The 27,946-nt window shown below is 46.6% G+C and overlaps 1 protein-coding gene across 4 annotated transcripts; it reads left to right on the forward strand.

The window, feature by feature from the left end:
* On the forward strand, positions 1 to 26,867 carry LOC144144710 (monocarboxylate transporter 14-like). 4 transcript variants are annotated; one of them, XM_077676241.1, is made up of 5 exons: positions 1 to 259; positions 14,698 to 14,934; positions 16,282 to 16,425; positions 17,752 to 18,744; positions 26,573 to 26,829. In XM_077676241.1, the coding sequence occupies exons 2-5, from the start codon at positions 14,706 to 14,708 to the stop codon at positions 26,707 to 26,709; spliced, it is 1,503 nt and encodes a 500-aa protein (XP_077532367.1). In that variant the 5' UTR covers positions 1 to 259; positions 14,698 to 14,705; the 3' UTR covers positions 26,710 to 26,829. The 4 variants fall into 4 exon arrangements, with proteins under 4 accessions (XP_077532367.1, XP_077532368.1, XP_077532365.1 ...); XM_077676239.1 differs by lacking the exon at positions 1 to 259 and adding an exon at positions 10,294 to 10,592 and having other exon boundaries at positions 26,573 to 26,830; XM_077676240.1 differs by lacking the exon at positions 1 to 259 and adding an exon at positions 10,296 to 10,621.
* The last annotated feature ends 1,079 nt before the right edge of the window (positions 26,868 to 27,946 follow it).

Consider the following 27,946-nt stretch of genomic DNA (forward strand, 5'->3'; position numbering starts at 1 on the left):
TGTCTGTCTAGTTCTCTTCCCTTCTGTCCGTGTGAAGCTACTCGGTAGTCTCCTAATTATGTCCAATCAACAAGTCCAAACAGCCACTTTAGTCTTAGAAAGCAAGTCAGCCCAAATGAAATGAGGCCAAACTTGTAAAAAAGTTGCCAGTAATGTGGACATTATAGGACATTACTCGATGTCCCACAAATAAGTGGACGTTTCGCCAAACGTGGGGTCCAACGTTTCTGTTGAGAACCCGAAGAATTCAACTTGTAGGGTAAGTTCCCTTTCCGGCAAAGCTGATATCATGGCAAGGAATCAGCACTTCTTCATTTCCGAAAAGACACTTTGGTGTATTTGTTTACGTCTGGCAGTGTGTACTGCCGAGAAGACAGCCGTTAGCCGTTCGAGATGTTCGCAAAATTTGCAAAAAATGCCGTCACGTCAATTTGATGTGTCGTCGAACGGGTGAGGCGTGTTTGGTACTTCAACCCTTCAGCATGGTGTGGACGAATCTTTCAAATGTTACAGACGCTCGCCACAAGTAGAAAATAATAACTTTCATGCTGAAAAGTTGATAGCATTCACAAAATGATTGACTCGTAGCCCTTCTCTGTCCCATCTATCCGCCACAATCCCTTTTTAACGTTTATGAACAAAACGTAGTGGCGTGGCCTAGTATATTGTGATGGTTGTTCGTGGAGACAATAAACATCATTTTCGGTTATTTGGTGTAGCCGTTGTGGTGAACCCTAAGCTATATATACGAACTTTTTTGTTGAACCAAAACCATCAGATAACTCTATCAGGCTCTTTTTAGTGCGTTCACTCGGTCTAATTGATGTGCAATTTTTGCCGCCGCATTCCAGAGAGTTTTTTATGGGCACAGCGGTACGAGTTCTGATTGCTTGGCCTTCATTATGCTTTTTCGGTAATTATTCGGTAAATTGTTGGCTATATGTCTGAAGAATAATTGACGTGTACAAAAGGCGACCTCCGCATTTTGGTCGAAGATTATTTAGCGCTCTTGGGACGACATGTTTGATTTGGCAGTTATCCTAAGTGTTTAAAGCTAGTAGGTGGTGGGGTGCCTGCTGGAAGCAAGGAAATTTCTTGTGTGCTTTATAACGTCGAAGAAACTGACTGTGCTATTTTCACGTTTTAAAGATAGTTTCTTCAGGTCTTAAAAAGCTAGTCTTTTCACATCTTCAAGCTAGTAAACCTTAAAGCTGGTCGTTGTTGGGGTACCAGTTGAAACCAAGGGAAACTCTTTTTGTGTAAATTATACCATTGAAGAAAGCAACTGTGGCATTTTTTGGGATTTAGCGGTGTTCATTCATGAAACTGCTAGGCAAGAGATGGCGTAGCCTCCCTCCCACTACTGCAACCTTGAACTCAAATATTTGGTGCATGCAGCTAAATAACCACATCGGCTGTGAAATAGGAATTGTGTTAGATCTGTAAATATCGCGCGGGATTGTCGCGCTAATATAATGACATATTCGGCAATAGGAAAAGCACATGTCGCTGGTCTGTACGTGCACGTTATTGCACAGGGTCTGCAGTGTAATGAATGGGCCCAGGATTGCCTTGAATGTCACTAATCAGTGACCGACGTGTTAACGGGTAAATATTGTTTTATGGATGACGGGTGAGAAGAAAAGGCAGATCGGCAACAAATACCGCCGAGAAACAGAATAAGCGTGTCAGCGTTAAATATTTCAAAAGGCTAACCGGAAAGCGTCTGCAATGAGGAAACAAAAACGTCCTACGGAGTTCCGTTCGTAGTCTGACGGGGTGTCGTCTCGACGACTCCCGTTGTTGCGTTTGGTAGCGTTCGCAGTCTACAGTAGTGAGGCCGGTCGTCATCGATCCATCCGGGACCGGACTAGGGGAGTTCTTAGAGTGAACCTTCAACGGGTTTATAAACATTTTTGCAGTGATGCAGACGGAATAAATGAGCGAGTCTTGCATTGATAGATTGCAGGGTTTAACGCGCCAGCGAATAGGTACGGCATAGTGGATGTCTCCGGATTAATTTTGTCCACCTGGGGATCTTTAGCGCGTACCGAAATCTCGTACACGCGGGCGTTGTTTATTTTCGCCTCCATCAGAAGAGCTGCCGCCGAGGCGGGGAATCTAACCCGCGTCGTCGTGCTCAGCAGCACAACAACTTAGACACTGAGCCACCGCGGCGGGTAATCAGCGAGTCACGGCGCGCCGTGCTTATAGATGCTCGCTCCCTAGGTCCCTGCGTTTGGGATCCCTCGGTTGGGGATCCGAAGCAATACTGTCCAATGTTGATGCGCAGTTTCTCGTCCAGTCGAAACAGTCACGTTAGCGCTCGAACACACACACACACACACACACACACACACACACACACACACACACACACACACACACACACACACACACACACACACACACACACACACACACACACACACACACACACACACACACACACACCCACGCACGCACGCACGCACGCACGCACGCGCACGCGCACACACACACACACACACACCCTTGCCACTTGACGGAGAAGAACGGAAAGTTGCGCTAGTTGGTAGGTGTTCATCCTGGTGGAAAACAAAAGCGCGCGAAAAACAGGGACGAAGCAAGACGTAGATAGCACGGTGCTTTACAAGGCTTACAGTCACGGCGCAATACAAGGTTGTCTACGTCTTTCTTCGTCCCTGTTTTTTGAGCGCTTTTGTTTTCCACCAAGATGAACACCTGACATAGACCAGAATAAAGAAGGGTGAGGGGGGGGGGGGGTCATTCGGGCCACTAACGCCGGTCTCTAAAGTGCGTGAGACCTTCAATTCCCTGCACTCTGCTAAAGGCTGATCGGTCGTCTTTAACCAAGAAGTCGTCGTGCCACCGCCGCCACCTCCGAGGTTCAAATCCCCTGGCCGTCGGTCTGCAGCGGGGAGCCCGCGGGAGTGTTACCGAGTAATTAAGGTCGGTGGCTCTTTACTTGCAGTGCGTAGTAGTACTCCCCTGCGCCAATCCGTAGAAGGCTTTTCGTCTGCTGTCCGATCGGTGGTGGCTCATCCTAACATATGCTCAACGGGTAGCCACCTCGCCGTCGCCGAGTGTGCAGCGATGAGTGATAACAGCTGTAGTCGCCGCGTGTGCATCGATGAGTCACAACACCGGGTCGACTGCGATGTCAAAGCGCGGCTGGCTCGATGAATGGCTCCACGGCCTATCGGTGCAGTCACGGAGGATCGGGCAAGCATCGGACACCCGGCACACGGTGAACGGCTTGATGGTGCAGCAGCGAGTGCGAGCCGGGGGTTCCACTTCCAGGCGAACAAAAAACCGCGCTCTCTCACCCAGCGTGTCACCCGCTCCACGGATGAACGAATTGTCGCGATCGGCTCTCGATATGCTCCTAAGCACACCAATGATTGCGCGCCGCGTTTCTACAGCAAATCTATCACACGGCCGCGCTCTCCAGCCCAGTGCGCCACAGGCGCTCACTGATTGACATCCCTATTCGATTTTGATGATGATGACGATGTCCTCAAAGATTGTGGCGCGTACCCACAAGGGGGGATCGGCCAGGCCTAATCCGGTTGTTAAATACGTGGTGACTTCAAAATAATAAATTGTTTCCGGAAAGAGGCTGTAAAAGGTAACTAAGATGTGAATAAACACGAATTACCCATTAATTTGCACCCTTCAGCAATTCAAACGACCAGAAGCAGAAAGGAAATTCTGTATGAAATTATATATATATCCCTTTTCGTAAACCCCAAATTTCATACTCCAATATATAATATAGGTGGAATCGAAAAAGCAAGCCTCATACGCTCAATTGGGCCCTTCAAAAGCAGTTGTCTAGCTGTGGAGAAATGGCGGCAGGGGAGAAAAAATGTTAGATTGTTTCAGGGACCTGGCACCGCACACGTAGTTCCGTAGGTGAAAGTCCTGATCTGAACAGATAGAAACTAATCCTTGGAATCCTGCAGCGCAGATCGTTGAAGGTCACCTAGCATTGCCGAGAACCACAAAAATGAACATTCCACCCGAACTTGAAATGTTGGTACTCTTCAAATGAAAAAAGTGAGTCTGAGCGAGTAGCGTCTAAGTGCCAATATCGTCTTAACCTTGAAGATGCTAATAGAGCCAGATTAGTAATTCCAAATTGAATGGGAGCTCTGACAGCGAGATTATCTAAATGGTCCGCTAGCTCGTTGCCCTGATGTCCGTTGCCCCTGATGACCCAAGACACGCGTACCTCCTTCACGTGCATAGGAACAAAATATTATAGTGCGCGGTACAAACGACAGTCGGAAAATGAAGTTATGCAAGCTCTAGCTGCAGCTGGCATTCCGGTGTCTTTTTTTCATCGTCCACTAGCACCTGATCACAGTGACCTCGGGTTTAAAAAACTTGCTAGGGAGAAAAAATTATACTAAGGATGGAAGAGGTATGGGCAACTGAGGGGAAGTTCTGCGTGCTCACGGAAGAGATCTCGCGCACAGCGAACATCAGCACAATCAGTTACTCTTGCACCATTAACGCAAAGCATACACGTGAAGTTAAATAAGAAATAATACACTATAATAAGACAAAGAACAAATGACCTTAAAACGATAAAAATGCACTATATGCTGATTGATTGATTTATTGTGGGGTTTAACGCGCCGACGCAAGGCAGGCGATGCGGCGCGCCGTAGTGGAGGGCTCCGGATTAATTTAAATGCACTATATGCAAACGTGAGGGTGACTCGAAAATTAAGCTGTACTCATGTAGTCAGCTCCTACATTGTCAGTTGCCTTGATGTATTCCACAGTAAGAGTATTCCTCGAGCATGAGGGTCCAGTGCAATACACGGGTGCAGGCGTGTTTGGCTGACTGCAAGTATTTCTAGGGCTGGTGATCACGCTGTATGACAAAATCCTTTCCATACAGATAAATAAGGAATTTGGTTGCCGCTCAAAGCAGACCCAAACACTCGCGCTCAATGGTTGAGTAGTGTGTCTCTCTCGGTAACAGGTTGCGACGTGCGTAAGCGATAGCATGCAAGACAACCTCGCTGCCCATTTTCAAGAGAGGTGTGCCTAGGTTCAAGCTTTAGGCGTCCGCGCAACGTATGAAGGCATTGGTGGGATGATGACCTTATAAAATAGGTCCGGATGCAAGTAAAGTTTAAATGCAGAGCATTTCAGTAACTCACGATGTCACCCGCGTTGACGTCCGTCGTAGTCCGCACCGTCGTTGTCCGCACCCCTCCCTACACTATATAAAAAAAAAATTCCCCGCATTACCCCGAAGGGAAGAATGTGAAAGTGCGAATGCACGAGTTGAATTTGCGTGGTTCGGTAATGTTCGCGAAAGAGAGATCACACACACACACACAACTACAAAGAAAGAAAGATGCATTTATTCATAGACACCTATTTGTGTTGTCGTTGTACTTGATTGCTAGAGCGGATCTCAGCTTTGAAATTTCGTGTCAGTACTCCTTTAAGCGGGTGCATTAGCCCTTCTCACGCCCCATTCCTGGCCAATCCCCCACGTGGGTATGTGCCATGTCAGCGGCCAGGCAGCGCGCGCCCATCTCCCCCCGTTGCTAAGGAAGACGAGGAGCACGCGCACCCGCAGCTGTTGCTATGCGGACTACGGCGGCGGACGATTCAGGCTCGCTTAAGAAGTGCATTCGCACTTAAAATACTATCCGGCGTCTGGTTTCGATCCCTCGACCCTGCGGGCGGAACACAATGTACATGGTGCTGTACCCACTGCTCCACAAAGCCGACACAGAATGGGAGGCTACGAACGCGCCTTATATCCTTGACTAATTCAAACTACGTCAAGAAGCTGCTGATACAACGCATTCACTACCACCAACTCCCCAAACACGGAACGTTAACGCAATACACCCACCCCCTATGCGACACATTTACTCGAGTCCCCCTCGCGGGGAGATGGGCCGCCAAAAACAACGCGTTGTGGACTGCGCAGTAAGGTGCCGGCACGTGCGAGAACCGCTCGCGCTGTTCGTTCAAGGCAGGTGGCGCGCGAGCACGGCGAAGGCGGGAAATTTGAACTGCTTTGGACAAACCTCCGTTCAATTCATCAAGAGAGAAGTGAGACAGGGAGGCGAAGAGCGTGATGGGTAGTAGCAGTAAGCGGATAACGGTGCCACAGGCCGTTATGGCGAATCACTGCTCTGCATTTACGACAGCTTTCACGTTGAGTGGAACGGCTTTAATTTTTTTTAAGCCATGAAAGCATGCTGTTGTTCTTCGCCAAAGCACGCAGTGTTGTTTTTCTAATTCTTACTAACGTCTGTAAGTGGTTTTGTGAGAGCAAGGTAGCTGGGGAAGACTTTCCGCTAGTTCCCGGTTAAAGGGACACTGAAGTGAATTTGTCAAGCTCCCGTTTTTGCTTGCACTGCGTAGACTGGCTCAAATTAGCACACTTTTCATCGTTTATCCGGTTGACAAATCGGTAATTATTTTACAAAGCGCGAAAGAAGAAAAACTACCATGCGCGGTTTGCGGCGGCCGCACCAACTAAGGCTGTGACGTTGAGAGGAGGGGCGCCGTGATTGGACGATGCCCAAGGTTAGCAATCACACAAGTTTCGGTTTCTGTTTCGGTTCTGTAAAACATAACCAATGGCGTTGTTGGATGGGCATTTTCAATATCTCAGTAATCATCGTACCGCGCTTCTGCCATGTTGTCGGCTGTAAAATGCACAAGATAAGCCTCCCAGGACGGCTTGTAGTCGTAGCATTCACTAGCCGAGACCTACTCAGTGCATGAACGCCCTCCGCGTACCCGCAGACGCCCAAATGTCATGCGCTTTTCCCCCATATTTGGAGCTTGCCTCCCTCATGCCTGTATCGTAAAAAGCGTGCTCGCACCAGGCCAAGGGTCTGTTCATTCTGGCCTGTGCCCACTGCCTGCAAGCAGTCGGTGCTTATGGCAACAGCACGCCAACGAGAACTCGCTAGCGCGCCAGTGCCAGCCTGCGCGCGTTTTGTGAACTAGTTCGTGTAGCCATGAACGTTGCGGCCCCAAAAAAGGTGAACTCAATATAGAAAACATCGGCGGAAAACAAAAAAGTTAACTTACAAAAAAAAAAAGCACGTACCCGCGGGGATTCGAACTCGTTACTCGCAAAACATTTACGGTGAAGTCCTAGCGCCCCAGACTGCTAGGCTACGGAGCGGGACGCGAAAGCCTTGCTAATATAGGGTATATATTGTACAACCGGTTTACACTTTTATTTAGTTTTGGCATTTCAAGCCGCTTAGGTGACTGTTTGTTGTACTGCGATTGTGCACTAAGCGTCGCCCGAGTTTCCACAGTAGCTCACGTCTAGCAATTGCATTTCGTAGACGGAAAAGCGTTCGCAGATGCGTGGTCGTGCTGCTGACCGCTGTGCTTGTTCGCCCTGCGCAAAAAAGTGCTTCCCGCGCCCTAGTTTTACGCTGTACGGTAAAAATATCAGTTGATTTTATTTGCTTAGTACCTATATTGACTTTGCTGACTCTTCTCATGCCTTCAAGAGGCCTTATATTTTCCTACTGGCGTACCAGTCAGCGAAGCGTCGCATGTGCAGCGCTTGTGTGAAGCGACCTTGACTTGGAGCTAGATACAGTGTACAAACAAACCAAGTAAAGAAAGGCACATTCTTCCATTCACAAACGTGTCCTGGCTTCGTTTCAACTAAGCGAACGAATTGCGACCAAGCAATTTTTTTTTAACCTCCTTGATTGCGACGACCCGCCGGCGGCCGGCGGACGAAACGCTGGGCCGACTGACTCTGTCGGCCGGGGAGCCGTGCAGTAGCGCAGCCGTGGCGCAGCCAATTGCCAGCTCATCCCCTCCTGACGTCACACGAAAACGCCACAGAAAATGGGCGAGCGTAAAGAGAGGAGGACAGCGTTTTCGAATTAGTTTTTCTACTAAATAAAATCGCGTAAACGCGCCTAGAGTGGTCGAAACGTGGCCTGGGGACTCCGGACTACAATTTGCGCTAGTAATCCCGCAATGTTTAGATATCACTTCAGTGTCCCTTTAATCCCTTGTTCGCTTAGAGCCCAGGGTCTTATGCAAGGTCTTGAAAAAGGTCGGAGGGGATCCTAGGTGGTTGTCTGTGTTTAAGGCCTCGTAATATTTGTTCAAGAATTTCAGCTGCCAAAAAACATCCTTGCAGCATTTAGGAAGTAGGAGAAGAGCACTATCAGTCTTACTGCTTCACAAACAAGTACTAGCCGTGCACTTCTCTACTGCGGTTACAGGGTCACCTCCGGTGGATCTAAACTGCACACTGTCAGACAAAATCTTTACCTACGGCAGATGGTCCACAAACGTTTTGTGATCTGTACTAGGTTTATCAATCTTAGTGCTTCCTGAATAAGTAGAAGTCCTCTATTTCCCTACTGGTATTGCAGCGTGGCATGCCGCGGAGCCGAACTGCCGCCTGTCACAGTCTTTAACTTCCGCACTTTGTCCACAAAATGTTTATCAGCTGCCTTAGGTTCTCAGTAAGCGCTTACCTCATGACCACCTATAGTTACCGGGGGGTCAACACTGGTGACGTTGCCAGTACTAACTATTGCGTATTTGCGTGTTTGTGTTGAGGTGGTACTCTACAGGCCTCTTCGATTATTCGTCATTGTTTTGTGGGACGGTGTCCGCGGCGCCCACAGGTCTGCAGAACGTTTGCCTTCAGCAGCCTAGTCAGTTGTCTTCCCTAATACCCCTGTCACACGGGCACTTTCAATAGCGATTGAGTCGATCCGGATCGAGCTCAATCCGGATCGGGTACCTGCTACACGGCAGTTTCAATCGCGATCGAGTTCGATCCCGCTCGAACTCAATCCTGGTTTCTCAAGCGCGATCGAGGCTTCCGAGCGCGATCGAACGAAAGCGGTGATACTCTCGTCCCCGCTGAGTAATGGCACAGAATGTGATAACTTCAACTAACGCCACAAATTGTGTCAAATAACTTGACCCAAATAAGCGTGAGGTAATATTTACATAGTTAGTATAGCTACGACCGCGCGAAGTTACCAGACGCCGGCCGCAAGTACATTGTTAGCGCCATCTGGCGTACACAAGTGCAACCCGTGCAACTTCTCGATCGCGATTGAAACGTGCCGTGTAGCAGCGGCAGTACGTCGAGCGCGCTCGAAAACTCGATCGCGATTCACTTCAATCGCGATTGAAAGTGCCCGTGTGACAGGGGTATAACAAGGACGGATTCTGTCCCGCAGGGAGTTGTACTGGCGTGATGAAGTAGAGCATTTCTACGACTTTTAGCCGTCTTTCGAACAAAGTGCAAGCTGCACTCGTGCAGAGCCCGCTCAAAATCCGTAGCTTACTTGGTAGAATGTTGCACAGCACATACCAGAGTTCATACGTAATAGGCAAACGCTTGCTTTTCGACGCCATGCGTAAGGCAGTGAAGATAATTTTGACGGGGATATTGTTGTCTAAAGGGAAAAAAGGCGTGCAATGTACTCAGAAAGCATACCCGTACAGTTGTTCGACTTCTGTCACCATGACTCCAACAAAAGCAGCGCTTTTTTTCAAAGAATGCTCTTTAAAAACGTTTTCCCTCACATCCTGAGTGTAGCATTTCTACGCAGTCAAGCTTGCCTCGTGATTTTGGTACCACGTAGAGGCGCCATTTTCTGACGGCCGGTAGGGGTGCGTAGCGTCAGAAAGTGATCTGATGTATTTATACCACGCGCACGCTCGACCTGTGTGGTCGATTGTTTCACGTTTTCCAAGACATCATCTCTAAAAGCACTTGGAGCGCGAGGTTCATTATACACTTTATTGGGTGTTGCGTGGACGTAGAGCTGGTGCCCCGGATTGTTCGAAATACCTTAGGGAAAATCATGAATTTGGGGAGCTGGCGGAGGCTGCACCGACTGGCCCGATCAAGAAGGGAACTTACAAGGCGAAGCCTTATTTTGTATGGAGGCCTGAAACATCCCGAATAGGATGCTTTAGTGCGTTGGCTGGTGTTACGTCTTGATATTCGCTTACTTAAACTACTTAGAGACAAATTGTGGGCTGAATCTGACTGTTGAGTGGGTAGCGCAATTGGAGAGCCCAGGCTGCACGAGTAGTTGGAGGGTGGCTCTGAAACACTACATTCATACACAAGCAACCTTGTGCGGATATTTCATTTTGACGCCGTCATCAAGGGTGTAAGGAGCTCTCCATGATGATGATGGCACGTACTCCCTAGAATTCTACAATAGAAATTTCGCGACATTCGGGACACGGAGAATATAGCTCAAAACAAGATTTTATGGTGTAGCCGGTCCTCGCGGGCAAATATCATTGTAAAAAAGCCAGTTGTTTTCATTCAACCTCTACATTCAACCTCTACAGTTGTTTTCATTCAACCTCTACGGCGACCCAGCCAAGCACGCACATGTGTCTGTGAGCATCCGTTTGCTATCGTGTGCTCATCCGCTGCGGGCCTGACATAAGAAAAAAATGTTGGATCGGTTCGCAAGCTTTCCTGGATGGTGGCCGACAGAGTGAAAGCAGACATGCTATTTTTCTTTTTGGACCCAACCTGCAAATTCATATGCCAGTGACGAACCGGTGCGGTAAGCAACACAAAAGATCAATTCTGCCTGTAAGTTTTAAGAATATCGTCGCCCCTAATAATCTGATTCTTCTCAGTATCACATCGTTTATGTTCAGGTACACCCTTTACTAGGTATCTTAACATTATGTGCATCCTGCCATGATCTTGCTTACAGAACTTTCTTGCCCACATTTTTAGCCTTGCACTGTCATGTCACATTGTTGTAGACCTATTTTGTGAAAAAATATTTTGTGTTATGTTTGCGTGGTTTCAGCTTGGCTATCGGTAGCAAGCGAACATTCGTTCTTTAGGCTGTGGAAGCTTTATTCTCTATTTTTCGCTTCCGAAGCCAAATGACATAGAAAATACTACCGCAAGATTATGTGCGCAACAATAACAGACAGAAACCACGCCGAACAAACGCTGCTAAGCTACACGTATGTTCACTTTTGTTTCACTAGTAACCATTAAGGTTGACTTCATTATGACGCCGGCACAGAAAGTCACTTTGGAGGTCTTGGCTCTAAACGATTGCTTTTCTAGTAATATTAAGGTTATACTAATAAAAGCAACATTTTTCACTGTAACAAGCGGGCTGTCTTCGCGTGCAGGAAAGCTTTGCCTGCAATGGGGCCTATATAAGATAACGCATAACTTGTTACGAGCAATCAGAACGGAAGAAATTATTACAGGCGATAGACTTTCTTGGGCTACTCTAACGTAAAAATTTCGGTCTGTCTTTATGTCTGTCTGTCTCTCCGTGACTGGATTCAGCCACCCGGCTGAAGTTACAGAGGAGCTGCGCAATAGTCATATACCCACAGCCAAATCTGAACGTCTAAGTATGGTATCAATGTTCATACTTTTAAACCTTGTTGAAGAACAGGACATTACTCAAATATAAGGCAGAGAATCAATACATAAGAAATATTTGCAGGGAATTTTTATTATAAATATTCATGGATGATTGTTTTTTGCGACAGTGAATAAAATACAACATCAACTGCAGAAAATCCCCGCCTGCTGATGCCCGCGCTCCTGGCGCATTTAAGAAATTACACGGCAACAGCAAAGAAAGGTTCCACTAGATAGGTTCCCCTCTCCGCTCAGAACGCTCGTAGAGTACAGCTATGTGGTTCTGTAGACGTTGTAGTACGGTGCCTCGATTCACGCTCGTCTCCGCCGTACGGCAGCACTGGAATCGTGGCACCCGACATGGAGCGGTGGAATGCGGTAAATTTAAATTGACTTGAGCAAACGTCTAGCGTGTTATCTTAGAAGGGATGAGACGGGAGAGGAACAGAATGAGAGGTGAGCGGGAAAGAGAAGGTAGCAATTTACTTGGCAGGGGCGCCAGTCGACTATCGTCTTTCGCCCGCAGTTCCAACGAAAGGAGGAGATACGCGGCCATTTTTGTTCCGTGGATGTTTCAAAGTAGAATTAGTCTTTTATATTGTCATTTTTTTTCTCATTATTGCAGAATTGTTTTCTGACCGCCGATATCCTAGCGCGGTACTTTGCAGAGGTTAGGAAACACGTCTGTCTTTTGTTACACCAAACGTGATCGACGAGTTTCTCATTCATACAAAGATTCATACTCATTCATACTCTGTTATGTGCAGCTTAGCTCCCAGACACTGGCGGTTATCAATATATTGGGGCAGAAGTAAAGCAGGTACACATCGTAATGATCTTCACGGACACGTCGCAGTTGAGTTTTCTCACGAACACATAGTGCAGCGGGGATTCATTAACACAAAATACAGAGTAAAAAAAACTTTACGGGGTAAACAGCAATTCAACAAATTTTATAATTGGGAGATTTTATGTCCTCGTCTAGCTGCGAATAGACACACTTTATACACGGAATATCGGAAATCCACAAAGCATGAAGCAATCAAAAGCACCAAGGAAATTAGGATGGATGACTTTACACGTAAGTTGAAAGCCATCCTAGGATGGCGGAATTTTTGGGCAGTGTATGTTGATATATAAATGTTAACAGCATGACTTGACGACAAGTTTTGTCAGGACGGCTTTATGTAGCACAGATTTCGCAAAGGCACGGAATGAGGTCTACAGGGAACAAAATTGCCCGCTTAACAAAACTTAAGCGGCTGCTAAAAATTTTCAGTAACGTGCAGACGCAAGGCACTTGAGGTGACGTGGAACGTACTGTTGAACTTTCCGGCCCTGTACATTGCCACTTGGCCAGCGCCTAGAAAAGCAACCTCCACATTTCGTTCCTCTCATTTTCCACAGCCAGAAGCCTCCATTTCGCCTCAGTCGGTGCCTTCCACTCCGCCTAGGCGGCTCGTACCACGAGCGCGCAGCGACTCCGCTGTTTTAAATGCGAATGCATTTATTAGTCGGGGGTTGTCGTGCTCCGTCGGCGTGCGCCCGCAGGTGTTATCTCTCCGCGCTCAATGCCGAACGCATACGCTTGAAGCGAGCTGTACTAGTTTGCTCGAAGCGGCAAGGACGGCGAGTACTGCGGTGTTAGTCTCGTGTCTAACGTGTATGAGAACTTGATATCGCACGCCGTTGCCACGTCTCCCGTTCTAGACACGTCTCGTACAAGGACTTGTACACCCTTGCCTACACCGGAGACGGAGTCTGTGTGGTGACCGTGTACCTCGCGCCCAACCTCACTCGAGACGCCGTTGCCGCGCAGCTGGACGCGGCTATGGAAAGTGTGCGCGTGCACTCCAAACCCTCTGACCCCATAGTCTTGGTTGGCGACTTCAACGTTGACGTGCGCAAGAAGAGTGGCGAGTGGCTGGTCGAGTAAATGCAGACCAGGCACTCTATGCATTGTCTCTCTGCCGGCTTCGACACGTGCCCCACTACCGTTCACGGGAGGTGCATTGATCTGGTCTTTAGGCGAAACTGTGACGCGCGTATGCTTCTCAAAGACCCTTTGACCGTGCACTTTAGCGATCACAAGGCAGTGATTGTGGCCGTCAGGTACAACGATAACACAAACAGGTGCTGATGAATAAATGATTACGTTCACACTCTCGTCATTAATTACGCCATTACTCGCAACACACTCATCGGTGCACCCAATGCATTCGCATTTCTGCACGATTCCCTTCGGGGAGGTGCGGGGGAATTTTTCAAGCAGCGAGGGGTCAAAGCAACGGTCTCTCCTGAGGCGGGAGAGATTCCTTTCTCTCGCGCGAGGCGATCAACAAAAGGGGGGGAGTGCTCCGTGCGCCCCCGCATTGTTCTCAAGGTCGTGCCTTCTCCGGGAGGACCGGCTGTGAAAGCCTTCGGGTCACTCACTTCGGCAAACGACCCGCATCCAAAAATACAACAAAATAAAACGGACCAAACGAAAGAAAGCCGGAACGTGCCCGTACGTGCAGCCTTGAGGAGACATCTGCATTTTTCGCATCTGTTTCCCTTTCCTAGCGCGTGCGGTGTCGTGCTTTCTCGGCACCCTCCTGTGACCTTCCTTCCTCGTTACTGTTTCAATTTCTGGGCACGCCACCTCTTTGTCGTGCACCTTGGCTTCGCATTCAGTCCGACCCCAATTTTAACTTGTTTCGCACTACCTATTATGTGTACTTGACAAGGCGTGTGCTTGAACCATGTAGACATAAACCTTAACTATGTAGAAAACCACACGTTTGTTTCACGTATTTTAGCGCAGGCTGTGAAGGAAATTGATTTTTAGAATGTAATGTGGCACCCCACGCTCACAACCATCTTGTCCAGTTCTCTTTCACAAAACCCGTGGGCTGTGTTTTTTTCAGTCGGCGCGGCGCTCTTTACCGCAACTCCGCCCAATACAAATCACGGTAAAACTAGGGACAGTACGGACAATATGCATCCAAATGCGCGATGCACAGAAATGCTCCACTACAAGCACTGACGGACGCGTTTCTCTTTCGCGCTGATGCAAGCAACATGCTTGGAGGAGGCTGCAAGCAATTTAATCCACATAATCGATGTAGCCTAGCGTATGATTAGCAGCGACTACCTCCTAGGCGGGAAACGGCTGATTTTATTGCAACCGCTTGTTGATGCAAAACAAAATCCCTAGACATGAACTTTATTGTGAGATTTCTATATATTCAGACTTCAACCTGCTTTCTTTTTTGTCTTTTTCCCACCAGGTTTAATCATGGCTCCAGCAGTCAACTTGTTAGCGGCAATGGGCCCTCTGCAGAACGCGGTCCATGTCGATGCCTGCTGGGGGCTTCCAGTCGTGACAGCGTTGTCGAGCTTCTTGTTGTCTATTCCCCAACTCAACAGTGGCATTTTCTTCGTTCTCTACATCGACGAAATGGGCGCCACTCGTGAAGCAGCTTCCTGGCCCAAGAGCATCATTCTCGGCGTGACACAGCTAACAGGTACGAATAGATAACTCAGGGCATTACGGCTCTTTACCTGTGCCTTAGTTGCCACGTATATTTGTAGCTATAAATTACGGTAGCTAAACACTGGTAGCCGTTACGTGCTGCAAGTTATTTTTACGAGGGTGCTATTCGTGTCTGCTGGAAAACTGCGTAGTATAATTTAGGTTATGGGACTGCTTGACGGGAATATTCAGCATCATCTTCACCATGAACAGCCCACTAGGTCTACTGCAGGACCAAGGTTTTCCCATTGATCTCCATCCACTCCTTCGCTCCGCTGTTTGAGTCACTTTTTGCCTCTGAAATTCCTTATTTCGTCTCTCCATCGAGTTATTGGCCTTAGTTTCTTCTAGACCTAGCTCTCGGTATTTAGTCTGTAGCGCTGGTGATCCACAGGTCGTCGTTTCGCCTAACTACGGGCCCAGCCCAACTCCATTGCCTTTTCTTTATTGGAACCATGATATCCTCTACTCTAGTTTTTTTCTCTGATACAGGGAGCTCGTTTCCTGTCTCCTAACGTAACTCCAAGCATTCTTCTTTCCCTGGCCCTCTGAGCCGACCTCAGTTTGCTTTAAAGTTCCTCACTAACTTGCCAAGTTTTTGCTCCGTATGTCATCACCGGCAGGACACATTGATTGTATATTCTTCTTTTAAGTGACAAAGGCCAGTCACTTTTCATTAACTGTGAGTGTTTGCCGGGTGCACCCTATCCCGTACCTATTCTTAAACACATTTCTTTCTCATGGTTGGGATCAGCACCGGTAACCTGACTAAGGTAGTTATATTCTCTGTTACTTGTTCTTCTACTAGTTACAATCTTGCTCTTGTGTAGTTATTATTCAACTTATTAATGCCCGTATCTCGGTATGACAAAGCAACACACCAAACGGATAATGAGCCAAGCTACGTTTTGTTGGTGCTTGGTTATTTTCAAGAGCTCCTTTCTACAAACCGATACGGGGTATTTTTTTGCATTTCGAAGAAATAACGCCTGTCGCACCACTCAACACCTAGTGATATTCATTGCAGCATACACCTGCATATTTGTGAGTTGCAGCATTTCCTCACATACATGTAAGCTCAATTCCCATTGCTGACTTATGTATATATTCGTTAAACTCTTTCACAAAAGAGAAGCCGTGAGGAATCTTTGATGCCACAAAGTATGCCGCTTATCTCTAGCAGGTTTTAGAGAAATAACCTGATTTCCTCAACGGTCGTCCTTTCGGTTGGCAACAGCGACACCTGAGAATATTGCCCTTGTTTTCTAGAAGTGTCGTTTTTGATGCTGCTCTTAAATCTTTGTACTTTAGTACGTGTGCATGTTGCTTTATTTTGAAGGACTCTTGGTCGGAGCAATTCAACACAAGGTACCGATCCTCACTCTTCAACTCGTTGGTGCTTCCTTGGCCCCGCTATCTATCATCGTTTCTGCATTCTCTCCCAACATGTTATGGATGTCAGTGACGTTTGGATTTTTCTATGGTAAGTACGCAATCGGTGGTACTAAATAGCTGTAGGGTAATTTTACTAACGTTGTTTGCACCACTCTATAATTGTTGAATCATATATATGTATAACCTGACAATACTGTCGTTTTCACAAACGAGTGGTATTTTTGAGCCTTAATTACTGCAACCAGCTCTTTCTTGAACGTTGTACAAAAAACTGTATAAAACCATGTCAGCGAAGCTCGCCTTGGATTGTCTCCTATTACTATCGGCACGCCTGAACGACGTGCGGCGAATCGTTTGCGTGTTTACATAACAGGGTTTAAGAAGAGAAGTGAATGAACAACTTTTGTATCAAACGCGCCAGCAAGTGTAGAAATACCTCGGCTCCAGCTTCTAGAAAAAGCAACGGCGATTTCGTCACTATTTTTCAGTTCCTTCGATTAGCATTTGTAACGTTTAATGAGTGTAAACTCATACCAAGTGCAATCAAATTGACCTTAGGCCTCAGAGTTCTTTTAATTAGAAAATTTTCACGACCCTCATGAGAAAAAAGTGAATGTGAGGACTTGTACAAACCTGCAGTGTAATATTTCTCGTTCACAGCGGTAAATCTAGCTTTGAGAAATCGGAAAAGTGCGTTTCGCTTTTTTGTGTGTGTTTAAATGGTACGCTCAATTTAGTCTGAAAGGCCTTGCTCATCTCCACTAGGTGCCCTGAATCCTCCTGTGCACATCAATTTTTTCGGCATGTCCTATGACACCGCCAAGGACATTCGACATTTCCTTTATTTTTTTTGCGGTCACAGCCATACGATGGGTAGAAGAAAACCTACGATTAACCAATCATTAGACATAGCGGAGCCATAATTCCAAGCATATTCATAATTCCAGTTTTGCGAGAAACCGTACACAAAATCTTTTTTTCTTCGTTTACTGGTGTTTCTAAAGCAAAGACGGCAAGTGCAGTTGGCTAATTATGCAGTTGGCAAGTGCAGTTGGCAAGTGCAGTTGTCTAGGTACCGTAATCGCCAGTCAAATGTGCTACTCTATGCCTACCGCCTTTGGGAAAGCAGTAATTGATTTGCATTTTATGATGAAACGAGTTGCTGTAGTGATTGAAACATGCGTGAAGAAGCCTAGTCATTTTAGCTGCGTAGATATTTTGTACCCTCTTTATTGGCTAGCCTCTTTCGTATTTGAAATCTGAAACTTTGTTGAAATGGTGTACTTGAAGTTCAATTTGTCGTCTTCGTTTTTAAAAAAGAGAGTAAATCAACACTCTGGGCCACCTAACGGGTCACGCTAAATAGTAGGCGTGAATATTTAAGTTTGTCTTTCTTCTTCTTTTACTTATGCAGGAATGTTCCGGGGGCTTCTACAGATAGCGACGTCCGTTTACTTAGTGTTGTACTTCAACCGGTATAGAAGCGTCGCACTAGGTTTTACATCTGCCGTAGGTACATTGGCAGGCGTTGCGGGTCCTGCGCTCCTTATGAGTTTGGATTCGGCATACGGCCTAAAAGGAACGCTTCTTGTCACGGGTGGCGTCATGCTTAACCTTATACCATTGACAGTGATGCTGCGAAGTCCTCGTCCAATTAACTGGCCGTCTTGCAGGTGGTGCAGCAACGTAAAAGAGCGGCAAAAGATAACAACCGCATTGCCTGAAGTGCGGGCCGAAGAGCCCGCAAGCCGCAGTCTTAGTAACACCTTTCCTCAAAGTAGTAAATACGAAGAAAGAGGTGCTGCCGCGCGGCTGGGTGCTCTAGAAGACGTTAGAACAGGAAAAGTTGCTTCAGAGCTTTCTACACGGCCAGAACCTCAGTCGTCACGCTCGGACGATATATCCCAAGAGATGTTGGGAAATAACAAAGCCGTACTGTTGCAAACAGTATCGTTGCTCGGCGAACCAAGTTTCTACGTTCTCCTGGTTGCAGCACTGGCGGCAGACTTCACGTTTCCAGTTCTCGGTAGTACGATTGCCGACTATGGTAGGGATAAGGGAATGAAATCTGAAGAAGCGGAGCACATAATAACCCTTCTATCTGCAGGCGGTGTTTGCGGGCACGTGATAATTCCTTTTATTGGCGATAAACTACAATGTGAACGCTCAGTCTTAGCTGCTTTGGCGTGTGCTCTTATCGGCCTGTGCTTCCTTATCACACCTCACGTTGGAAGCTTCGCGAGTATGGGCGCGGTTACATTTGTTGGTGGGGTCCAATTTGGCTACCTGGTCACCATCAAGTTAGTCCTGATCGCTGACTACCTGGGAGTGCGCCGCATGGCCCTCTCTTCGGGCCTGATGGGTGCTGCATCGCTACCACTAATCTTCGCCGAGCCTTCAATTTTGGGTGAGCTGCCTTGACCAATGTTATTCTGCTATAACCTACGGTGGGAATATTCTGTGCCGGAGTACAATCTCTAACGGTCCCCTAGATATTTTCCCCTGTTATCGGCGCTTGCTAGCTCCGTTTTCTAAGCCCCTTGATCATCGTTCTCATTTGCTGTTGAGCAGCAAAGAATGTTGAGCACTGAATGTGAAGTTTCCAAAGATCACATATTTTTCTCAACTATAACAAAGACACCCCGAAAATCATTGTCGACAGATAATGTCGAATTATTTTGGGTAAAGATTAAAATATGCATGCCGTTCCATGGTGTCTTCTTTGACCGATTAACATTCGCTATTTATAATACGAGCTTTCAAAGGAGTCGTTTTCCTTGAACAAAGCGCGCGCATTTGGTAGCCTCACGAGTAAAAATACACACGCAGCTTAAAAATGGATGATTGAACGAACTGTGCCCCGTTAATTTTCGGACAGGTTTCACTTGCAAAGGCAGCAGTGTGCGGTTACAAATAAACACATCAATAATGTTTTCTTAAGTTGTAGGAGTAAGACACTGCATTACTGGCCAGTGTGACGCCTTTTTCGTAGTTGGTATTGCCACTGTAAATGGAATATACTAGATGATTTTCTTCCGATACTTTCCAAATACACCTCAAGCCTGTACTTGCCATTATTTGGGAAGTAATGTCCTACCTGACTAAAAGAACAGCTTTTACCAGCAAATACTAGTGCGGAATGGTTAAGAGCCAAATTAGTTTAATGATTTGTACTTACTTGGAGTTTAGTTATTCCGCATTTTCAGTACAATACTGTGCACACCAGGTCTTAAATGATCAGCATGTTAAACCATCGATAGGTAAAGTACAACGATGGGGAAAGGTATGCAGGAAAGCCAAACACACCATCTTTTAAAAAGCACTAAAACTACTTTGGTCTAAAGGGACACATAAGTAGGGTGGGATAAAAACTTTGGTTACGGTACAAAATTAATTCTGAAGAGCGTGCCCAGCAATTGAGTTTTTTTTTTGTCGATCAGCATTATCTTAGTGACCAAATACTGTACGGCTAAAACGTTTTTACACACAACCTCTCCGCCGATCTAGTTTCGCCGGCATTACGGGCAAAGTGTCATCAAAAATGCTCAATTTTGCGGACTGCATCCCTCTCCTGTCAGTGCAACCACTGTGGGTAAACAAAACAGTTCTATTAGCAGTGGCTTAGCTCGGCTATGCCAGGATATACGTGGCGTGAATTAAGATTCAGCTGGTTATTCTTAGCTTTCCGTGTTGTCTAGGATTAGCTTCATTATCATTCTTACTGCTGCTTCAATAACACACACACGGTATACGCATTATGTGACACGTACATTTATCAAGCAGCTCCGGCGCAGCGTCACCAATCGCCCCAGAGCTAAGCTGGTCCCACAGGCGCACGCCGCTGTTGCTGCGACGCACGAGCCATCGGTTCCACGCCCGGCCACCCCTCGTATGATCATCAAGTGGACCGGGCCACCACTTGCGGAACCGAGGTCGTCGAAGACGCTAGACGCGTGGGGTGTGGTTCCACAGGCGCACGCCGGTGTTGCTGCGACGCACTAGCCATCAGTTCCACACCCGGCCGCCCCTCGCATGATGATCAAATGGACCGGGCCGCCACGTGCCGCGCTTGTGCAGCACGGCTCCCCAGGATCCACGAGAAACTGCTCAACCTCGGACAGTGTAGCTCACGCTACATAAAATTGCATACCTCCACTAGTTGATTGGTCACCTCAAAGGGCGCGCGGCGTTCTCTCATCCCCAACAAACTGAAGTTGAGCAAACGCCCTAGATTTCTGCTCGATTCCCGGTTCGATTCCCGGCAGCAGCGGCCGCTGTTCTGATGGAGGCGAAAACCAAAAACTCCCGTGTGTATGAGATTTCGGCACACGTTAAAGATCCCTAGGTGGTCAAAATTAATCCGGAGGCCTCCACTACGGCGCGCCTCATCGCCTGCATTGCGTCGGCGCGTTAAACCCTACAACCAATCATGGACAAGACGATGTTGGTCAGATTTTGCCCTCTGGTATGAAAAAAACGAGGCGAAAAGGGGCCTACATATGATGGAATGTGCAAAACAATTTAAGCCGTTCCACTCAATGAAGAAACTGTCGGAAGTGCACAGCAGGGATTCGCCATAATGGGCTGTAGCGCCGTTATCCGCTCACTGGTAACACCCAATGCAATTCAAATTTCGCGCCTTCGCGGTGCTCGTGCGCCCCCTGCCTGAAACTGCGCCAGCGGGACTTCAGTTCTTTTTGTGCTTGCTTTTCCTCCCGCACGTGCCGGCGTTTCACTGCCACTCTTTTCGCTTACTTTCGCAAAACGAACCCAACGAGTGTTCCTACTAAAATGAACGCGGGCGCTGCCAGTCAGTTACGTAGATTTTACGTCAAATGTCCCTACAGTTTTCTTCGCACTAATCAACGGGGAGATATATGACAAGAGCCACCGGTTCACGAGTTTGGAATGCTTATGAAGCGTCTGTGTTAAAGGAGCACTGACACGAAAATTTTATGTTACACTTTTATTGCTTTTATCGATGCTTAATGGTCTGGCGAACCTGAAACAGCACTTCAAATACTTCAGTTCGCGATAGTTAATTACATTGAACGGCTTGAAAATCGTTTGTTTCAAATTCCCGCGCTTTCCTCCCGAACGGCGCATATGACAGCCTCCCGGTTTGACGCCACCGCTTTGTGCGGACGTCACCGGCGCCCGCTTGAGAGGGTGTTGCGCCCGCTCGCCGCTCGTGGGGCCGCGCGCGTGAAGGGACGTCACGAGTTTTTGGCGAGCGCTGTCGCGTCACTTCTTTTTCCTCTCCTGGACTGATGTCACGCTGATGTCCATTTGCTGAGTGCCGCTCCGCGCGCTGCTCCGTCGGCGTGATAAATGCGATCCAATTGAACTATGTTCTTCGCGTCGCAGGCCGCTCATATTTCAGCCAGGGTATTCTGTTGAGTGAAGGAAGCGAACTGTGCAATAATATTAACGCTGAAAATTTGTGTCAGTGCTCCTTTAAGCCGCTACGACTGAACGCCATGTGGCTGTACTTGGGTCCAGCGAGATAGGTACGACGACAAAGGGACCCCTAAAGTGCTCTGCACTTGAAAGGGTGGCACCGTTGAGTCTCCGGTGGGGTCGAAATTTCACGACGCCAGCGAAGACACTGCAGAGATTTCTTCCCTCTATAGATTTTGCGCATGCGAGTATCATGACTCATTTAGACTCTGCTAACAGGAGCACAACTGCCGGTGCAAAGAAAACTATGAATCAAATTCAGGTTTCGAACTTTAATAAAACGCGCCGACACCGAATTCGTGCCTGCTAGCCTGCATGCCTCGGCATTTTCCTCCCAGGGTAGTTGGTACTACAGGGCAATATGTATACCCTGCAGGACCAACCATTTAGCGCTCAACACTGCTGTTTACGTACCTATTTTCTAGCCTAGGTGCGCCTCAGATGCCCGCAGTCACGCATTAATTTGTGCACTGACTTCCCAACCCCTTTTCCCGCCTGTTTTTGAGTTTTTCAGGAAACGAGCTACCAGAAACCCCTCGAATGCGCGCCTTCTCCCAGGCGGCGGCGGACTAATCTCAGTTCCTGACCCACTCAATTTTTGTCTCTACAGTCACCTGCGTATGGCCATAACGGCTGCCATTTTTACAGTTTTGGTTTAACAAAGAGCAATTATCAATCTTAGTTTTCCCTGGAGTGACGCATATTTCCGCCTTCACATTTTACAGAGAGAGAGAGAGAGAGAGACTTACCACCTTTTAAATCAATACTACCAGGAAACAGTGTATTTAAGGGCCCCAAGAGTATTTGCAGTTGGCCTTTTATCTACCCAAGAGCTGAATGGCGTTAATAGCATACCCCATAAACAGTGCTAGTATGCAACATCAAGCATCAACAGCTGTACGCGCTTGCAGAAGCATTTGAAGAATGTTTTACGGCACGCTTGTTCTGGGGTGCCTGTGGAACGCAAAAAACAGTCAGGAAGGAAGCAACGCGGTTCATCGCAACTGTGCTAGAACCGTATTCCTCAAGCTTAAACCAAAGTGATGACGAAGCGCGTCCGCTGCTTTTTCTAGGGATCAAACTCCCGCGCCTGTAGTCACTACGGCTGTGACACCAGCGTCTCGAAAACGCGATGCTCATTGTTGCGAAGAAATCCAGTACTATTTCTTCAGTACACATTACTGCGCAACCATAAAAAGGGCCGCCGTCCTACACTTCGAAAACATGATTTCTTACGAAGCTTGACTCGTGTGAGTATTTTAGGTCGATTTCCCGTAGCATGGTTCGGAAGATACAGCTTACCTTTACTTGTACACATGCCAACGTGCGAAAAGGTGCAGAAAACGAATATACTTGCCGCATGAGGAGTAGCAATGACGAAAAGCCGTAAATACCAGGAGTTACTGGTTTTTTTCTCAGCGCGCGTTCCTAACAGACTGCTCATTTATTATAGGAGTAGTTTTTCACTCTACCAGGGAATAATAATTGTTGGGGGCACTAAACGGGGAAAGTAGAATCAAAAGACTTTTTGCGCGGGAGCAGTGGGAGCAACATTCAAAACACAGCAAAGCAACGGAGAACTTCATGGCTTTGCACAGCAACAAGAAATTTCGAACAGTTTGCAAATAATGATAGTGCAAGAACCAATTGCGGCGCTGTCTATACCTGACAACGTACAGCCGGTAAAACGCTTGTCTATAACAGCGATTTCAACTTCAACCAGCTACATCCGAAAACTGGCCAAACATACTCGTTCCAAACATGTCGGAGGCAAAAGCGAAGGGCTAAGACTTCAGAATTCCGCAGTAGTTTTATTCAAATCCCGCTCCGGCGGGGCAGGATAGGGCTGAGAGTACGAACGCTGTGTTATAGACAAGCCTTTTACCGGCTGTACATTTTTTTACAGCACAGATGCTAGTGTGACATCCGTAATTTTTTAAAGGCGATATAATAATATACTGGGCCAGTGGAGTAAAACGAAATGCAGGAACGACTCCGCGTAAGCTGCGCACAAACTGAAAAAAATATATCCTAGTAGTACTAGACGAACGACAGGACCCGTGACTTCGTACGTGCATGGCGTGCTCCTTCACCTTGGCCGCCATCGCACGACGTGTGAGGGCGATCGAGCATCCCGTTTATTTGATCCAGGGATCTCCCCATGCCGAACGCGGGTTGCAACATGGTGAAAGTTACCGGAGGTATAGAGGCCAAGTGCCCAGTACGCACCATTACGATCGCCATGTAGGACATTTTTATTGGTTGCATCAACAAAAGCCACATAGTTGCTCATGTTTACATTATAGCATTCCCATCAGGAGTCGGCAAACTCGGTTGTTTGAGCCCTGTGACTCGAGCAACAAAATCAGATTTTTTCCTCGAGCCAGGAACATTAAATATATTCGCCTCCACCCATACGGGTAACATCGTGCAAGTATGTGGGGTTCTGAGGGTGCAACGTCAACTTGAGATTGATAATTAAAAAGGAACATCAAACATTCAGCTTCTTGTCCATTAACGATAACAGGCATTCACGATAAAGAGGAGTGATGCTGCAGAACCTTCGTCCATCATCCGCAAACATTGTTTTCGCGGCATTAGCATTACCTACCGTATGCCGCTATTTGTAAGTACCTATTTGCCACAAGAGAGGAGCAAGTTAGCCGTAAACGTCCTTGGATTGTTTGCAATGTATGTGCGTAACGCGCAATTGAGAGTTCTCTGAACAAGCTAACCAACGTGAGGGAGTGGATGGTGTTGCGGTAAGCATCAGACAAACTTAAGGCGACTGAAGTGTAGATGGCTCAGGCACGCTATAAAGGAACGAGTCGTCAGCAGTAAAAACGTTAGAAGATATTTTGGGGAATATTGCGAACGGTAATGCAGCAATTCTTTTCCGCGAAATGACATGACTGTCACCTGACCAGTACGCACATTTAAAGGGAGAGCGAGCTCCCTCTGGTAACCAAAGCCATTATATGCATACAAGACGTGAAACAGGTTTGGTTTCAAAAGCTGAATCTCTCCATTTCTGGCACTAAATGAATAATAGCACGTAATCAAAAAAGAACAAAACCGAAAACCTGGACACCACTTTCGGTTGAACAGTAGAATAATAAGTTCTCACCCAGTAAATCACGTATTTGACGCCTATTTATTTCTCCAGATAGCTCCGCTAGCCTTGGCCGTCAGTTTTATTCTGCCCAAGATCAAAGAGGGATATTTTGGCTGTTGTGTTTACTGGCACTAACGACAGCTTTGGTGTCGCTTTCTTGATGAGCAAGCGCCTTGTCGAAAATGAAATCATTCGCAGTCGTTGGTTTCCCCCGGTGGTATGAATATTTTAAGCACCACCAGTCCGAGTCAAGCTGCAAGCAAAAGGTTGGAAGCAATTGTTGAACTGGAATTGCAAGACAACAGGTATTTGGAAACCTGCTAGTCGCGCAAAAAAAAGCAAATTAAAAAACCTTGGTACTCTAAAGTCTGCCTATGGGATTTGAATGTGAAAGCCTGCGGTATAACTGTTGCGGCCACTTTTTGTATACTTCCGTGCCGACACACACAGCAGCCGCGCCATATAGTAACTTCTTTTATACATTCTATCTCATCTTAATCCACCCGAATCAAGATAATGCCCTGTGATAAAAGTAATCGACACTAATCTCTAATAAATCGCCATAATTATTCTGAATCCATCTTATTCCAATTTGAATTCCATATTTATCTTAATCCACCCACATTTAAAATAATTCACCTCAATTTATTCTAATTCACCTTGATACAAGCTTACTAATCATAAGTATAAATCACTAATTGAGAACTCAAGTTATTTTATCGTGACTCACCGTTATTAGTGCACCTTAATCTCACCTTACTACCATTTCCTAACAATCATTCTTTTATTTGGTAATAAATTCATCTCTCATACGCGGCTGCAATGCTGTTCTTGCTTATCCCATTGCATGAAGTTCCCGTCGTTGAAGAAAAATGAGTTTGGTAGACTTCGTGTTGACGGCGCCAACAGCGGTAGTCACTTTTAGCGTATAAGGATTTTAGCCTTTATGGCTCACGCATGAAATGTATAACTGCCAAAATACATTGGAGGTTGGGCGTCTTTTTAAAAAACAAATAAAAATAAACTGTAGAAAATGTGTACTGAAGAAATTTGGGTTAAGTATATAGGACTTTGACCTTCTGTTCTCTGGGAGTCAAACGACCTCGCTGTGCGGCTGGTTTACAACGTTTGCCTACGAGGCCCCGCTTGATACCGAGCGAAGGTTATTAACCATGAAAAGGCGGTCCTCGCCTTCCCTATTCCGTTTGCGCGAAGTAGGGTTCATGAGCGGCAGAGCAAGGAAAATGGCAAGTGTCCGTGAGTTAGCATGTCTGTGTGTCACCGATATGACGCGATGATACGAAATGAACTTCACCTTTTTACACTCACTATATTATTGCCTAACTATCACCAAATTTGCACTGCCAATTCACATCGCGCTACTTGCTCGTCTTATTCCTTTCGATAGCATCTCGCATTTAGTGAAGTAAAATATTATAGCTCTTTTCTTGGACGTGTGTAACTTTTTTTTAATATATTACAGATCAGTCAACAATGGTTTAACATAATGGGATTTATTGATTCTTGAGCACTACCAATCTGCATCAAAAATAGTTATTGAAGCACAAAATGGCTTAGTTCAAGCAAACCTAATTAGACTATTGCGTGCAAGAGCCTTTTCACTGGCTTTGTTTTCAATATCTGTGTTTGTTTGGCGCAGGTATTTTTCGAGACGCAGGAGGCTCGTACGACAACTTGTACCGCATTTGTGGAGGAATAAATCTCTTCGCCACGATTCTACTGTCGGCACAAGCTTGTTTCGACGTGAGAAAGGCAAGAACCTTGAAGATGACGTGAAACGTGGCGCTGAAAATATAGGTTGCAGGCTTTGGACTTGGGTGTATATGCTTCGAATGCGTTTGTAACCCTGCTTTGTAAGGCAAATTATTAAAATTTCTAAACTCATTTTGCAAGCGAAGTGTGTGTAGTAACGTTTGAAAGCATGCAAAATGTGCAGCACTTCGGATGATATAATAAGAGATGTGTGAGCAACAGCACAAATTCGAGCGCAAGTAACTAACAAGACAGACATAGCTATTCAGATATTTGATATAGCATCGCAGCAGTGCTGCTAAAGGAGACGCAATAAATAGATGCATAAAAAATAAATAGAAATCGACAAATTATTAAAAACAAATTGGTCGCGTATTAGCGCCTTTCGTTGCAAATGTCCATAAAATACGAAAGTCTTTGTCGACATTTGCCAAGCAAATGCCTCTTTTCGCTTCCCCGCTTACCCCTGACGTTGTTCCTCTTGTGTTGCGCTCCTCCCAAGGTAAACATGCTAAAGGTTTGCTCAAGTCAATTTAAATTTACCGCGTTCCACTGCTCCAGGCCGAGTCCCTCTATGCCAGCGCTGCCGTACGGCGGAGACGATCGTGAATCGAGGCGCCCTACTTCAAAGTTTATAGACCCGCGTGGCCCTAGTCCACGTGCGTTCCAAGCCGATCGTGGAACCTATCTAGTGGAACCTTTAGTAACTGTAGCCGCTTGATTTCGTATTATGCCGCCAGAAGCTATCGTGGCTCGGGCGACAGCAGGCGACAGTGTGATTCTTTTTCTGTAGTGGATGTAATATTTGATTTCGCAAGTATCAAGCATCTATGAATTTTTTTTTATAAATGAGCACTGTAAATATTCCTTGTGTATTAATTTTCTCTCTTATATTTGCGTAATGTCTTGTTCTTGTTCAGTAATATTCACAAGTATGAATGTAACAACCGGACATAGACGTTTAGATTTGGCTGTATGTAAAACTAATATCGCAGACTTCGTTTCACTCTGTCCGGCTGGCTGAATCGAGTCACAGACAGACAGACAGACAGACAGACAGACAGACAGACAGACAGACAGACAGACAGACAGACAGACATACAGACAGACAGACCAAAATTTATGGATTTAAGTAGCCCAAGAAAGACTATCGTGTTTAACAAATAAACCTTGGATGCAGTGGACGTATTGCGGCGTCGGCAGGGCTGAGGTGTGAACTTGCCAGATTAGCGGAGATGCAGCGCGATAAAATGAGGAGAAT

Source organism: Haemaphysalis longicornis, unplaced genomic scaffold (genome assembly GCF_048455015.1).
Source record: "Haemaphysalis longicornis isolate Haplotype H1 unplaced genomic scaffold, Haemaphysalis longicornis Haplotype H1 scaffold_7, whole genome shotgun sequence".
Classification (NCBI taxonomy): domain Eukaryota; kingdom Metazoa; phylum Arthropoda; class Arachnida; order Ixodida; family Ixodidae; genus Haemaphysalis; species Haemaphysalis longicornis.